This window comes from Blennius ocellaris, assembly GCF_963422515.1.
Source record: "Blennius ocellaris genome assembly, chromosome: 7".
Lineage (NCBI taxonomy): Eukaryota > Metazoa > Chordata > Actinopteri > Blenniiformes > Blenniidae > Blennius > Blennius ocellaris.
Window position 1 is genome coordinate 1,949,925 of NC_137656.1, and position 15,799 is coordinate 1,965,723.

General features: G+C 42.8%; 1 protein-coding gene across 2 annotated transcripts; it reads left to right on the forward strand.

The window, feature by feature from the left end:
* The first annotated feature begins 2,204 nt into the window (after positions 1 to 2,204).
* lhx2b (LIM homeobox 2b) lies at positions 2,205 to 15,588 on the forward strand. 2 transcript variants are annotated; one of them, XM_080499013.1, is made up of 5 exons: positions 2,205 to 2,405; positions 3,812 to 4,014; positions 4,854 to 5,224; positions 8,026 to 8,231; positions 15,267 to 15,588. In XM_080499013.1, exons 1-5 carry the CDS (start codon positions 2,223 to 2,225, stop codon positions 15,555 to 15,557), a joined length of 1,254 nt encoding a protein of 417 aa, XP_080355139.1. In that variant the 5' UTR covers positions 2,205 to 2,222; the 3' UTR covers positions 15,558 to 15,588. The 2 variants fall into 2 exon arrangements, with proteins under 2 accessions (XP_080355139.1, XP_080355140.1); XM_080499014.1 differs by having other exon boundaries at positions 4,857 to 5,224.
* Positions 15,589 to 15,799: the final 211 nt, after the last annotated feature.

Consider the following 15,799-nt stretch of genomic DNA (forward strand, 5'->3'; position numbering starts at 1 on the left):
GCTTTTCCAAGGAGACGTGCAGCGGAGGGAACATTGACAAAAGCTGAGATGTGGAAGCGGCGCACGGAGGAGCCGAACGGAGCTTTACGCTCAAGAAACACAACTTTTAGAGACAATTCCCGGTCTCCTGCCAGCAAAGTTCTGCAATGTTTTTATCATTCTTAAAGTCTAACTGGGGAAAACAAACTTGCTCTGCATTTTAATCTGTAAGAATATAATTATTTTCCTGTTTTTGTCCAATTTGTTGTTGTTTTTTTTAAATGTATTTGTAAAGAAATAAAATAAAAAAGTACTTTTGGTGTAAAAAAAAAAGCTTTACAACATATACAAATTGAATGAAACTCAAAGGTAAAATGATATTGATGCTTAATATACAAGATATATTTAGGGCTGTGTTGTTGTATAGTTTGGCCTATTTTGAAAGTAAATAAATCAGGAAAAAAAACAAAACAAAACATGCGACTAGGAACAGATGAAGGTGTTGGTGCTTTGTGCTGCGATTCATCAGGGAGACTTGATGCACTCCTCGCCCTCCTCGCGCGGAGCCCCCGGGTGCCATGGAGAGGCGGCGCGCGGCGGCAAGCGGAGCGGCGCGGTGTGGAACACTCTCGGTGCGTCACTTGAGTAAAAAAAAAAAAAAAAAAAAAAGTCCCAGCAGAGCGCACGCACGCACGCGCACACACGCACGCACACACACACACACACACACGCACGCAGCTCCGACACCTCACACGCCGCGCTGCTCCTCGTCTCCTTCTCTTTTTGTCTTTTAAACTGACCTTTCAGGCTGCAGCTCCGGACAGGCGGACGCACGGGGGGGGGGGGGGGCGGGAAGAGGGAGGGGGTGGGGGGGGTGGGTAGGGGGGGTACAGGGGTATAAGAGCGACCGGTGGTGGTGGTGGTGGTGGTGGTCCTCGCGGAACAGAAGCAAAGAAGAGCCGCTTGCTTTTTTTTTCCAGACCGGTCGGTAAAAAAAAAAAAAAAAAAAAAGTATAGGCAAACAGTTCGGTGGCGGCGGAGCAGCCAATGAACGTAAACGGTGCGTCGTGACGCAACAGGGCCCCCGTTGATAAGGAGCGGAGAGTCCAACCGGGACCTGAGAAGGAGGATCGGTGGGTTTTCGGGGGGCCAGCGAGCAACTCGCCTATCATCAGTCAACGTAAAGCCAACTCCTCCTCTTCTGCTGTTACGCACATGTATGCGAGCCTCCTTGGCAAAAGACAAAACATGAACTAAACAAGACTACTGTAACGGGGAAAAGCGCTTCTCCCAGACGGCCGGTGGGATTTTATCAAACAAAGCGAGCCTGTTTTTCCTCCTCATCTTTTTTTTTTTTTCCTCAAAAAAAAAAACATTTTTTTTTTTCTTCTTCTTCTTCTTCTCCACAAAGTAGTTTGAGCGACAATAATCAGCAGGAGCATCAACTTGGACTGTTGAACCTGGAAGGAGGGAACAAGCTTTTCTCTCACAGGCGCAGATCTTTTTTTTTCGGGGGGAAATATAACATTTTTTTTTTTTTTTATTATTCCTGAACGTGTGATGCAGTAAATTATCGCTGCACGGCTTTTGGTTTGATTTTGATTTTTTTGCAGTGCCATTCGAAACGAGTTGCTAATTGTTTGTGCAGGACGAAAAAAAAAAAGAGGATTTTTAAAACAAAAAAAAAGCTTTTGCAAAAGACTGTCGAAAGCCTCGAATACTAAAATCCCGGCACGGAGAGGAAAGAAGGCTTCGGTGCTTGAAGCCCCAGCAGCGGGCAGCGATATAGTTGCTGTATATATATTTTTTCCCTCATCCCCCGTCAATGGGAGAGAAAAGGCAGAGAGCGCAGTAGGTGAAAGGAGAAACACGGTCACACCTGAGAGAAAACAAGATTCCGGGAAAAGCGACGCGGAATCTGCGCGCTTATTAATGAATTAATCATAGCTTATTAATAATGAGAGCTGCAGAGATTCGGGTGACGGTTTCCATTGGCAGATGAGACGTAGTGTGGAGAACACGTGTCCAATTTTCCCCTCAGATTTTTTCCTCCCTGATCTGGATTTTGTTTTTATTTTATTCTATTTTTTTCTTCTTTTTTTTTTTTTGGGGCGCACTTGTCACGGCGAGAAAAGAAACGAGAAGAAGAAGAACAAACAACCCCCCCCCCCCCCCCCCACCAAAAAAAAAAAAATTAATCGCGTTGTTTTGAGCGGCGTGGTTGCGCACGGTTGTTGCCTCTGATGGACATCTTGGCTTGCAGATCCGAAGAGAACAGTTATAACATCCTTCCCTCCGCGGCGACGATGCTTTTCCATGGCCTCCCCGGAGGCGACGTGCACGGCGTGGTGGAGGAGATGGACCGGAGAGGAAAGGGCGAGTCAGCAGCCATCAGCTCGGCCATCGATATGGGGGAATCGGAGACGGTAGGCGAGCTTCTTCATCCCCGGGCCCTCTCTCTCTCTCCCTCTCTCTCTCTCGGAGCTGTGCAGCCTGGAGACGCGTGACAGGAGCAGCCAGCACTCGCTTTATATTTACCCTCACGATTCGCAACGGAACTCAAAGTGATCAGTGAAATTTGAGGGTCTCTTTGGTGGGGAAAGCGCGTAAACTTGTCTCCAAACAAGGGGGCCCTGGACACGCGTAAAAACTTCTCCGTTCCAGTGGAGCTTCTAATAAATAAAACAAAAAACAAACCAGGGTGCAAAAAAATATTGCAACGTCTATAAATATTACAATTATTCCTCAGTTTTAAACACGCATTTTGTTAAATTCGGGTTTAAATTTCACCGCAAACAATCAAAACAGTGTGACCAGAAAAAAACAAAACTGCCTTTTTACGCACGAAAATGTGACTTTATTTTACTTCTATTCTAGATTCTCTATTTTTAATTCTATAATTTCTAAGGCAGTGTTTATAATTCCAACATGTGTTTTGAAATAAATTAGAGGAAAAATCAAACCCTCCCAATAAAGCTCGAAAAGAAATACACGCAGCTGTGAAAATATATGAATTTAACTCGCGACAATTCCGATTCCACGTCGGTGAATGAAGTGTGGAGGTGCGTGTCGGTAACACAGGCCTCTCCCACCGAAACGTGTCGTTATTGGAGCTTTTATGAACACAGTTGTGTTGATTGTGTGATAGAAAGTGACAGCAGGCTTCACTGTCCACCGCCACGGAGGTTCAGACGTGGGTAGAAAGCCACACACACACACACACACTCACACACACACAGTGTCCACGCTGCTCTCTCCTTTTTAAAATCTCCCCTCATATCAGGGCTCAAATACTGGAGCGACCACGAGAAGAACCATACAGGCTTTTTAACACACACTCTCTCTCCAAGTCGTGTTATTTATATTGTGGCGACTGTGGTAATTACAACTCGCTTCACTGTGTTATTGAAAATATCTCGAGGTGGCTGCGATTTAAACTTTCATTAAGTCAACGTGGCGATTTAAATGAAGCTTCTAACAACAGATACAACTGATTTGACACAATTCACATTATACCATAGTTTAAAAAAAAGCTTATTAGGTTATTGAGATGTTTTTTATTATTATTATTATTGCGTAAAATATTCCTATAGCTTCTCCATTTATACGTCAGCATAAATCCAATAATACTACTACTAATAATGATAATACACAGTCATCCGAAGCTGCTTTGTTTGCATCATTTTGACGCATACGTTTAAGATCGTGCACATTATTTTTCCACGTGGTTATTTTTCAATATTTGCTGACGCTGTACCCCCCCTTCCTTCCTCCCCCCCCCTCCTCCTCCCTCCCTCCTCCCCTCCTCCTCCCCCCTGATGCTGACCTGCAGTCCATGCCGTGCATGACCAGCGAGCGCGTGGCCCTGTGCGCGGGCTGCGGCCGGAAGATCGCGGACCGCTACTACCTGCTGGCCGTGGACAAGCAGTGGCACATGCGCTGCCTCAAGTGCTGCGAGTGCAAACTCAACCTGGAGTCCGAGCTCACCTGCTTCAGCAAGGACGGCAGCATCTACTGCAAGGAGGACTACTACAGGTACACGCACGCACACACACACACACACACACACACACACGCACACACACACACACACGCACGCCGGTTTAAATGACACCATGCAGGAATGAATATAAACACGCGCTGCTTCAAGTCCCTGGGAATTGTTTTTATTTTAATTTTTTCATTTGCACGTGTTAAGTAAACAAACAAGCAAACAAGCAAACACAGAGCTTCATAAAATAATTTAAAAAATCCCAATTTTGCTTATTTCCCCCCCCCAACAAAACGCACACAAAAACGAATCTGAACCTTCATTGTGTTTTCCTTTGTGTTCCAAACCTGCTGCAGCCGCTATTTGCGCTCTAATTAAACGTTTTGTGTCTGTTTTGTTTTGTTGTTTTTTGTTTTTTTTAACGTTGATTTAAACGCTTTTAAATGACAAAGAGAAAAAGACGTAAGAGTGAGAGAAAGAAAATGTGAACCATATTGTATGTGGTGCTAAAACTCCCCATTGATCGCCAGATAATTGGAGAAGCTGGGTTTTCTTTTTTTTTGGAGGGGGGGGGGGGGATGAGCAGCTCTCTGGGGGAGCGTGACCCCCCCCTCCCCCCACACACACACCCTCCAATTGACAGGGAATTTAATTAATGCGACTTCTGCACATTTTCTATATTCATAACACATTTTTTTTTTCTTGTGGTGCCGCGGGTTTGGACGTTTGTGGGGAACTTTACGCACAGTTTTTCTTTTTTTTGGAGCGCGTAAAAGTTTGCGTTTTGCTGGGTGTTGGAGGGTGGGGGGGGGGTGGGGGTGGGGGGTGGTTGTGGGGGTTCCTCGCTGTGCAGCATCTGATGAGGTTTCCGTGTTGTCCGCAGAAGATTTTCGGTGCAGAGATGCGCTCGGTGCCATCTAGGGATCTCGGCCTCGGAGATGGTGATGCGCGCCCGGGACCTCGTCTACCACCTCAACTGCTTCACCTGCACCACCTGCAGCAAGATGCTGACCACCGGGGACCACTTTGGCATGAAGGACAGTCTGGTGTACTGTCGGCTGCACTTTGAGACTCTCATCCAGGGAGAATATCAGACTCACTTTAACCACGCGGACGTCGTGCCGCACAAGGGCCTGGGCCCGGCCAACACGCTCGGACTATCCTACTTCAACGGCGTGGGGACGGTGCAGAAAGGGAGGCCGCGGAAGAGGAAGAGTCCCGGACCCGGGGCCGAGCTGGCGGCGTACAACGCAGGTAAAACCAGCAGCGCAAACAGAAGCACACGTTTCGCCCCCCCCCCCCCCCGATTTGCGTTTTTCTGCTGATTTTTTACCAAAAAACCAACAAAAAAAGACGTTTTTTTAAATGTAAAATGCTCCAAAATAAGTTTCTCTACTAGAATAATATAGTGCGTAAAGGTCATGAATTGTTTTGTTTATTTTTTAAACACCCCACTCAGGAATCACTTTATTTCGTTGCTGTTTGGGGAAAATTTCACATTTTTTTCTTATTATTATTATAATTAACGTCTCTACTTCAATGAATTACAGACGCGACGTTAGTTTAAAATCTGCCCCCGTTTAATTTTTACGCATCTTAAGAAGCGCGTTGAGTGAAAATAAACTTTTTTCTCCCCCCCCCCCCCAACATTGCTTTAAATTTCTACTATAACATTTCTGGAACTTTCAAACAGTTCATGGAGTCGCTCCTCTAGAATCCGACAAAAAAAAACAGAAAGAAAAGAAAACAATAATCATGAGTATTAATATTCAACAACAACAACAACAGGCTGGATGATAAACAGCAGCAGGACGCAGAAAACGTGGATTATATCCACAGAAATAGGAGGTAAAAATGAACATTTAGGCCACATTGAGCCCAAACGCGCAGTAAACGTGTCACGTGAGTGCCTGTGGTTCGTTAATGCAGATTCTGGGACCAAATTTCAGCTTATGAAAACATGAATGTTGCCATGTTTCATGGCTGAAATGAGCTGCAGAATTAATCAGTGTTAACAGTTTTGTGGTTGTCTGAGGTTTTTTTTTTTTTTTTTTTTGTCTCTTTGGGGGATAAAAAGAGAAGTTTTTTTGATGTTCCGGCTTTTGCTTTCACCCTTTTCCACTTGTCAGGCTCCATAGACATCTACAGACCCCCCCCCCCCCCCCTCCCATCCCCCCCTCCCCACACACACACACACACACACACACACACACACAGTGGAGCCTCTTTGCATTGGGCCCGGGCCAAACTGGGTGTGTAGGAGCCAGATCAATGTGATTTGATGAGTTATTCACTGGAAGAGAGAACAGGGAGCCACAATAAGTTTCCAGCTCTGCCTGCCTGGGATCTCACTCTTTACTTTATTTATTAAAATGTTTTTTATTTTCAGTTTTTTTTTTTTAACTTTAGCTGCCCTTCTGTGCTGCTTAGGGGGGGAAAAAAGAAGTGATAGAAAATCTCAACAACAGAATTATTTTCATTTCTGGATGTGCTTTTATTTAACCAGGAAGTTTAAAGGAGATAAAAAAAAAAACTAAATAAAAGTTGGTTTGATAAAAGCAACATGAAACTGATAACCCCCCCCCCCCTCGCTTTTTTTTCCACAGCAATTTATATTCATCTCTAAACCAGCCTAAACAAGTGAATTAATTATAAATCCACATGTATCCCACCTCGTTTCTCTCACTTTGTTTCACTTACGCAGCAGAATCTTTTGAACGCGTTTACATTTGAACTAAAAAACCTGCTGATTTTCACTCAGTAGCGATGAACTGTGAGTTTACCTGAAAACAGCCGAGTTGCATGCAGATAAATGATTTAAATCTTATTAATCTATTTTGATAAACACCTTAAATCAAGTCAAAAATAAGTTTAACTAAAGGATACAGCTGGCCGATGTCGAAATGATTATATATACTTTATTATAGTTAATATTCTTTCATTATTTCCAACTTCACTCGTTTCCATGTAAAACGTTCACATTAGCTGGATATTTAAGTGTTTTTTTTTATAAATATGTCACATTAATTAAAAAAAAAAGTGCATATTAAAGGTGAAACATCAAAATGGGGGGGATTTTCTTTGAGATTAAAAGCCATTACTTTTGAAGTTGTGGGCGATTTGTATCCACATGTTTTGAAGGAGAAGCTTGAGGAGCTCGTGAGGCAGTGTGGGATGAAAGTGAAAGAGGCAGTGCGCCCTCTTCTGTTTCCACGCGGAAACGACACGCACAAGCTTTCACCTGCAGCAGGATCACATGTGGCGGCGACCCTCAAGCTGGAGGCTGCAGGCCGCTGCTTTAACGCCCTGAACGCTGCAGCCGAGGAGGAGGAGGAGGAGGAGGAGGAGGAAGAGTGTTGTGGGAAAAAAAAAAAAAAAAAAATCTACAAGCTGCTTTTTTTTGTGTGTGTGTATGTGTGTGTGTGTAAAATGGCTGCAGCATATGCTTTGGCCGGGAAGCAGCATTTGTTCTGCCTGGTGTGTATGGTCTAATTAAGTGAAGTGTTATTCTGATGCTTTTCACTCACTTCATATTCATCATTTGCAGCGTTCTGATATCGAACTGTTATTCATGCAGCAACACTTTGGCCGGTGCCAAGAAATTTTTGCAGGCTGGGACAAATACGTGTGTGTGTGTGTGTGTTTTTTTTTTCGTGTGTGTGTGACTACTCAAGCCAGGCTTGCGTCTTCCTTGCTAGGATAGACAGACAGAGATGGAGGGAGAGTGTGGGGAGGTGAAGGGAGGAGGAGGAGGAGGAGGAGGAGGAGGAGGAAGAGCACGGTCTGCAGCTGGAGGAGGAACAGCTGTCGGGTCATAGAGTCCCTCAGATTGATTGTATGGATCCAAACAGAGAACGGGGTGTTTTATTAAGAGTAGAAATTGACACTCATATTTAAAAAAAACCCAACAAAACAACAACAAAAAACACTTTTATTCATATTTCAATGTGATGAAACTTAAAAGTTCAGCACCGGACAGTGTTTGTCGACGTGCATCCAGAACGCCGGCCTCTAACCTCTCTCTCTCTCTCTCTCTCGCTCTCTCTCTCTCTCAGCGTTGAGCTGCAACGAGAACGACGGCGAGTCGATGGACCGCGACTCGCAGTACAGCTCCAGCCAGAAGACCAAGCGCATGCGGACGTCCTTCAAGCACCACCAGCTGAGGACCATGAAGTCCTACTTCGCCATCAACCACAACCCCGACGCCAAGGACCTCAAGCAGCTCGCGCAGAAGACCGGCCTCACCAAGCGGGTCCTGCAGGTAAACCCCCCCCCCAAATCTAAAATAACACGCCCCACATAATTTCATGGTCCCATTGTTGTATTTACTCCAGTTCAAGAGGCGGCACCAAATCAAAGCATAGAAATGATGACACACAAGGAAATATCGTGGAATCTGAATGAGGAAGGACGTTCACAGTGTAGCGACTCGCCATTATTGGTATTTGTGGCCTAAATATGGAAAGTTTGCCGATGATGGAGGTTGTTAATGTGGAGAAAGGACTGTATATGTGGAGGAGTCACGTCTAAGTGGTGAGAAATGTCGCTTTTAACCCCAAGTTGTTTGGCGGAACGAGTCGCCGAGGAATCAGAATCAGAATCTGATTCTGATTCTGATTCTGATTCTGATTCTGAAGTTGTTTGGCGGAACGAGTCGCCGAGGAATCAGAATCACAATCAGAATCTGATTCTGACTCTGAAGTTGTTTGGCGGAACGAGTCGCCCAGGAATCAGAATCAGAATCAGAATGAGAATATGATTCTGAAGTTGTTTGGCGGAACGAGTCGCAGAGGAGCGGTCGGTGTAGAGAAAAGCTACAAGAGCGTTTTCATGCGTACCAGGAAGTCAGACGACTCAAACTGTAAACGGCCAGAATGTGATCCTGCATTCGTCGCCGACGCTCTGATGTCTCACGTCAAACCCGTCAATGTGATTTGATCTCAATAACGTGGGCGAACCGAACGGTAGAAAGCGGAAGTGACGCTGGTTCGGAGGAAGACGAAGCCACGTCTCGACGTTTGAGTCTTTGGTCTTTGCGTTTCAGTGTTCGGATCATCGCAGTTATCAGATTTCAGATTTCAGACTAAAATCAATCCAAGATATAAAAAAAAAAAACGGAGGCATGGTTAATAAGAAATCCCTCGTTTCCTCGAGCAAAAAAAAATCAGACGGAGCAAAGTCGATACGTTTGCATCCGGATGCAGAATCAAGGTGGAAATGAAAAGCAGCAGAGATAAACGTTGAGAGGATGAAGTGACGCTGCGCTGATGAGGAACAAAACGCTTCTGTAGAACACGGCGAGCAAGAGGAAGAACGACGGGGCGTTTGATTTCCACAAAAGACGACAGCGAATTATCAGGGGAGGGAAGGAGAGAAGGAGGGAGGGAGAGAAGAAGGGAGGGAAGGAGGGGGAGGAAAAACTGAGACAAAAAGGTTTTACAAACAAAAATTATTACTGAGAAGGAAGAGAGAAGGAGGAGGAGGAGGAGTAGAAGAAGAAGAAGACCACCTCGTTTCCTCCACTTGGTTCCCACTCCCACTTCATCTGGTTGCCACCTTCTGGTTCCCACTGCCTGGTTCCCTCCACCTGATTCCCACTGTCTAGTTCCCACCGTCTGGTTCCCTCTGCCTGGTACCCTCTACCTAGTTCCCACTGTCTGGTTCCCTCTAGCTGGTTCCCTTGACCTCGTCCCCACTGTCTGGTTCCCTCTGCCTGGTACCCTCTACCTAGTTCCCACTGTCTGGTTCCCTCTTGCTGGTTCCCTTGACCTCGTCCCCACTGTTTGGTTCCCTCTGCCTGGTACCCTCTACCTAGTTCCCACTGTCTGGTTCCCTCTAGCTGGTTCCCTTGACCTCGTCCCCACTGTCTGGTTCCCTCTGCCTGGTACCCTCTACCTAGTTCCTACTGTCTGGTTCCCTCTGCCTGGTACCCTCTACCTAGTTCCCACTGTCTAGTTCCCTTGAGCTGGTTCCCACTGTCTAGTTCCAACTGTCTGATTCCCTCTGCCTGGTACCCTCTACCTAGTTCTCACTGTCTGGTTCCCTCTGCCTGGTACCTGATACCGAGTTCCCACTGTCTGATTCCCTCTGCCTGGTACCCTCTACCTAGTTCTCACTGTCTGGTTCCCTCCATCTGGTACCTGATACCTAGTTCCCACTGTCTGGTTCCCTCTACCTAGTTCCCACTGTCTGGTTCCCTCCACCTGGTACCCTCTAAATAGTTCCCACTGTCTGGTTCCCTCCACCTGGTACCTGATACCTAGTTCCCACTGTCTGGTTCCCTCCACCTGGTACCTGATACCTAGTTCCCACTGTCTGGTTCCCTCCACCTGGTTCCCTCTACCTAGTTCCCACTGTCTGGTTCCCTCCACCTGGTACCCTCTACCTAGTTCCCACTGTCTGGTTCCATCAAACTAATGAGGCGACATAAAACCACTAAAACCTCGTCAGACTTTCCTCGTGCGTTTCAGCGTCGTTCCCTTTGCTTTCGGAACGAGATGATTTCGTTCTGGTTTGAGGTCGTTTGGGGTTTTGGACGTTGAGCAAAACGACAGAAAACGACACAAACGTGAGATTTATTCGGTTCTATTAATTCCCCTCCCTTATTCTCTCGGTGCTGAACTCACCAATCCTCAGAAAACACCGGAAACGAGCCATGATTACCTTCATCTGGCTAATCGGACGTATCGTTTATTTGTTTATTTAATTGTTTTTTGTCGAGTCAAGTTTTCTCTCCGTGTTTGTTCTCCACCACCAGCACTCAATCGATTCCGCTGGCTGTTTATATTGTTATTCTTCTATTTTTCTTAAAAAGTCAAGTCTTTCCTGTGTTGCGACATAAACTGAGTGACTTCCTGTTAAATCAACGGTGAAGCCACGATGTGCTAAAGTGGGATGTTGAAGCTCTTACTACTTCACAAGTGATCGGAGCCGCTGCGCTCTCACTTTTTTTGCTCCGTGTTTGGTCTCCACCAGCTCCTGAAAACCCGTTTCTTGGACACTAGACGCTCCGCGATGCCGTCGATTTCTGGTTATAATGTTGTGACGTGACTGGAGATCAGGAGAGAGACAGAAGGGTCCATTTGTGGGCCAGAAAACCCATAAAGGAAGTCGTTTCGGACTCCTTAACGTCCCTTTTTTCCCCGCATTTATTTCTCGTTTTTTGCCTGCGACAGTAACTTTGAAGGAAGAAAATCTATGTTGATTTGTGTTCATGACCCATAAAAACCAAAAATCAATCCTCAATCAAATGAAAATCACTGTTATTATTAGCTTTATTGGCTATTTGTTAAATAAAGGTTAAATTACATCTAAAATTCGCACATTTCTCCTTGTTTCTGGTCGTTATTACGTTAGCGGTTGTGTTCAGCATCTCGGCTAGCAGCGTTAGCAACGTTACCTGGCAAAATCGGTTTTATAACGGTGAAGAAATAAATAGATATTTAATAAAAAGATAGAATTTAGTGTATTAATTCACTGAACTTGAAAGGTGTATTCATGGTTTCCCGTCAAAAACTGTTAAAGAAAAAGCAGCTTACAGCTAAAAAATACAGCTTTTTTTTTTTTTATGTGAGATTCAAGAGAAAAATGTACCTTTAATCCAGGTGCAGATTATTATACAAACATATTTATTTGCAGACGTGTGTGTTTGAGTGTCATAAAGTTCCATCATGGTCTGTGAGCGTCATTTATAAAGTACAGGATCATCATAAATAGTGATTTTTTTTTTTCTTCCTTAGAGACACGAAATAAAAGCTCGTCTTCTTTCGCTCGCAGCTTTAAAAAAATCACAAGGAGAGAAAGATGTGAAAACGTTGAGGGGTAAAGTTGGATGTTGCTCGGGAGTTTCTCTACGAACGGGATTCTGATGCTGCCGCCGGTTTTTGCCGCCGTTCGTCGAGACGATCCGTGTTTATCAGCGTCGCCGTGAGACGAGACGCTTTCCGAGCTAAACTTTCACTTGAATCGGCGGGAAAAAGTTACAGGACGAGAACTCTTCAGGGCAAATCAGCTCCGTCCTGGGGTTTTGTTTTTTTTTTTGCAGATGTCATAAGATACTTGCGTGGTATTGTGAACACTTCCTGTGGAAATATCTCGAAATGAGTGGAATTTAGCGTGCAGCGCTAACAGCTGCTAATGAAACATCCACGCTGGCCTCAGCTGGGCTCATCGCTTTTACATGTTTTTTTTTTTGTTTAAAACAATCTCAACTCAATATTTGCACGTTCTATTACATCCAACTGACGTTAATCTAAAATGCCTCATGTTATTCTCCTGCTGTATTTTAACAATTTGACCCAGTGACACTGCGAATCCAGCCGACTGATGTGAAATAGAATCAGTTAAGTGAATTTAAAAAAAATCAGTTAAACTGATTATACTGACCTTTTTAGCTCCAAAACTTTTAAGCAGCAGAAAAAGCTTTAAAGTTGACTTTTAACTGATAAATGCAACTATAATCGCAACCTTCCTATTGAGCAATTTCACCATTAAGTTTTAGATTTGTAGGTAAAAAAAAAAACCCTCAAATGTTTTGTCTTTAAGTTTTCAGTCAATTGTATTTTTAAGTCAAATGATATTGCGAGAACATCGGGTGTTAAAAAAAAAAAGAAAAGCTAATTTCAACATTATTCCAAACGCAGCGTCTGGAGAAGCGTTTTAATGGAAGAGAGTTAGAATAATGAAAACGACAGAGTTACAAGTCTCAGAAATAGATGCAGTTAAATTCAACCCCAGTAAACACAGAGCAGTGTCCCTGTGGTCATTTTTATTTAATTATTTAATTTAATGACAACAGTTTTTTTGTGCATCAACACAAGGCTGGACCTTCACAGATGTAAAAATACACGTTTTTTTTTTTTTTTTCCTCATTCAGCATTCGCACATTTTTCCAGAAGTCGTCTGAGTCGTCCTGAATATCAAAGTTTTATATCGATTTTTTTTTTTTTTCAGAAGGTTTCTGGAAAATAACTGACAGAGAATTTAATTAAACAACTAAGAACACATTTTTTTTTACTTGAAATCAAGTGTTTTTTATGTAGTAATATTATATTAAAGTAAATGTTTTTAGTGAGTTTTGTGCATTAACTGAAGTCTGATGCTTCACAGGTGTTAAAAACAAGTTTTTCTCATTCAGCATGAGGATTATTTCTTTTATTTCCTGAGTCGTCCTCATATTAAAAGCTTGTGGTTGTTTTATTGGAAATAGCTGACAGATAATTAAGTCCCACAACTACACAGCTAAATAAAAAAACTTGAAATTAAGTCTATTTAGGAAGATCAATACTTCATCAATCCTGAGGGAAGCTCAGCATTCTGAAGTAACATTGTCGTATTTTAATAGTTTTTTGTGTATAAACTCCATTCTGGACCGTTGGGAATCTGACCAGGAGCCAAATAAACTGACAAACAATCCCAGAATTTGATTTTGTCATTCAGCATTCGCATTTATTTCCAAAAATTAGATCATGAACATCCTGAAATGCCTGAATTTCCCCCCAAAAATGGAGCAATACATTTTACGATAAACCGAAACTTCTGCACAGCTTCAAGGTTGAAGAAACAGATTTGATTGAACTAAACTGTGAACACGAGTTTTAAATATGACATATTTTTCCTTTTCTCTAACTTTATTACAATCAATTGTCACGTCACAGCAGCTTGACCTCCCAATAACTAGCATTTGTATTTATTTTCATTCAAAAAAAAAAAATCTCTGTTCTAGAGTGTTATTAGAATTTTAAAAAGAAACTACTGTGGATGAAGAAAATGAAAGAACGGCAATAATATTAGCATTAGCACAACTTCCCAAACAATTTTTTTCACTTTATTTCTTCTTATTACAAATAGCACACCAAACATCTGCACACCTGGAAGCGACTTTATTGAAGAAAACTGATGTAAAACAGTATATTTGTGGTTCAACTCTTATATATTATTTCTGGCTGAGACTTGATTCAGACATGAAAAGTTTCCTGTCAATGCCAGTGACGGTTTTCCAGCACATTTAAACACACTTTTTTTTTTTTTTTTTTTTTTGCAAAATTGAAGGATATTGGAATAAAGACATCGACGTCTGAACTCTAAAGAGAATGAAGACATGTTCATCGATGGTTAAATTAAAAAGAGGTCGGGTTAAATTTCATCTTGAAATCTGTGAACGTATCAGTTATTTATAGTAATATTGAGATATTTTGATATATTTTCTCCAATAATCCTTGAAAATTATATATATATCTCATTCAGGATGAGCATTTCATTCCAAAATGTGTCATAAGGTCACTTTGCATGAGAGATTTTTGATTAAATTACCTGCAAGACAATTTCTCAGCTTTGACTCATTGAAGCTGATATTTATAGGAAAGGAAACACATGTTTATGCTTTTTGATGAATAAAATGACAAAAAAAAGCAAATAAATGTATGTTTTTAGGCGATGATCTTGTTATATCTTAATCTTTTAAACTATTTGTATACTTTAAAAAAAAATTAAATTAGATCATTGAGTAAAAATGGGTTTAAAGACATGAACAAATATGCTGATTAGTGAGTAAATAACCTTTTTTTATGGCGCTGTGGGATGATGTTTGTGTGTCTGGCTGATTCATCGATGATATGATATGATATGATATGATATAATATTATATAATATGATTTGATATGATATGATTTGATATGATATAATATTATGTGATATGATGATATAATATTATATGATATGATGTTATATGATATGATATGATGATATGATATGATATAATATGATATGATATTACATGCTATAATATGATATGATCTAATATTAAATGATATGATATGATATGATATAATATTATATGATATGATGTTATGTGATATATGATATGATATGATATCATATAATATGATATAATATGATATGATATGATTTGATTTGATATGATATAATATGATATGATATGACATGATATGATATGATATATGATATGATATGATCTGAATCTTTATTTCAAGCGTAAAAATAGGAAAAACAGAAAGAAAGAAAAAAGAAATGTTTTGACGAATAAAACAAAAACAAAGAAACAACACAACAAGTAAAAAAAACAAACGTATTTATTTCTACCTCAGTGACAAAAGTTCCTTAAAATGTAATTTTCCACGACATAAAGTCAAACACATGAAGCCAGTGTTGCTCATCGTCGTCCTCCAGAGGCAAAAATTGATTGGTCGGATTCCAGTGATCGATGATGTCATTTCCAAAAATGGCCGCTTGTTTTTTAATCGTTGTTGTTGTTGTTGTTGTCCCCCCCCCCCTGCAGGTCTGGTTCCAGAACGCCCGCGCCAAGTTCCGGAGGAACCTGCTGCGCCAGGAGAGCACCGGCGTGGACAAGGCGTCCGACGGCTCCACGCTGCAGGGCGGCACGCCGTCGGGCCCCGCCTCCGAGATCTCCAACGCCTCCATGAGCCCGTCCAGCACCCCCACCACCCTCACGGACCTGACCAACCCCACCATGCCCACCGTCACCTCCGTGCTCAGCGCCGTGCCCGGCGGCATGGACGTGCACGAGTGCCGGAGCCCGTCACAGACCACGCTGACCAGCCTCTTCTGATGACGACGACGACGACGAACTGGCTCCGCCCCCTTCAGCCCCCCCCCTCCTCTGGATCTAAAACTGAGCCTCATGAACCGGATTAGGAACGGGGGTTGGGGTTGGGGGTGTTTTTTTTGGGGGGGGGAATCCGGTGGAGACTGTTTGCGTAGCGAGGCGGCCGGAGCCTCACACCCACCCCCCCCCCCCCTCCCCCCCAACCCCCCCTTGACACTTGTTGTTATTTTGATGTTGTCTTGTCG

Excerpts from the sequence above, each read along its gene's own strand:
- lhx2b (XM_080499013.1), top strand. The coding sequence starts at position 2,223 with ATGGACATCTTGGCTTGCAGATCCGAAGAGAACAGTTATAACATCCTT. Across the intron at positions 4,015-4,853 it reads TGCAAGGAGGACTACTACAG|AAGATTTTCGGTGCAGAGAT; the intron begins GTACACGCACGC and ends TGTTGTCCGCAG. Across the intron at positions 5,225-8,025 it reads GCTGGCGGCGTACAACGCAG|CGTTGAGCTGCAACGAGAAC; the intron begins GTAAAACCAGCA and ends TCTCTCTCTCAG.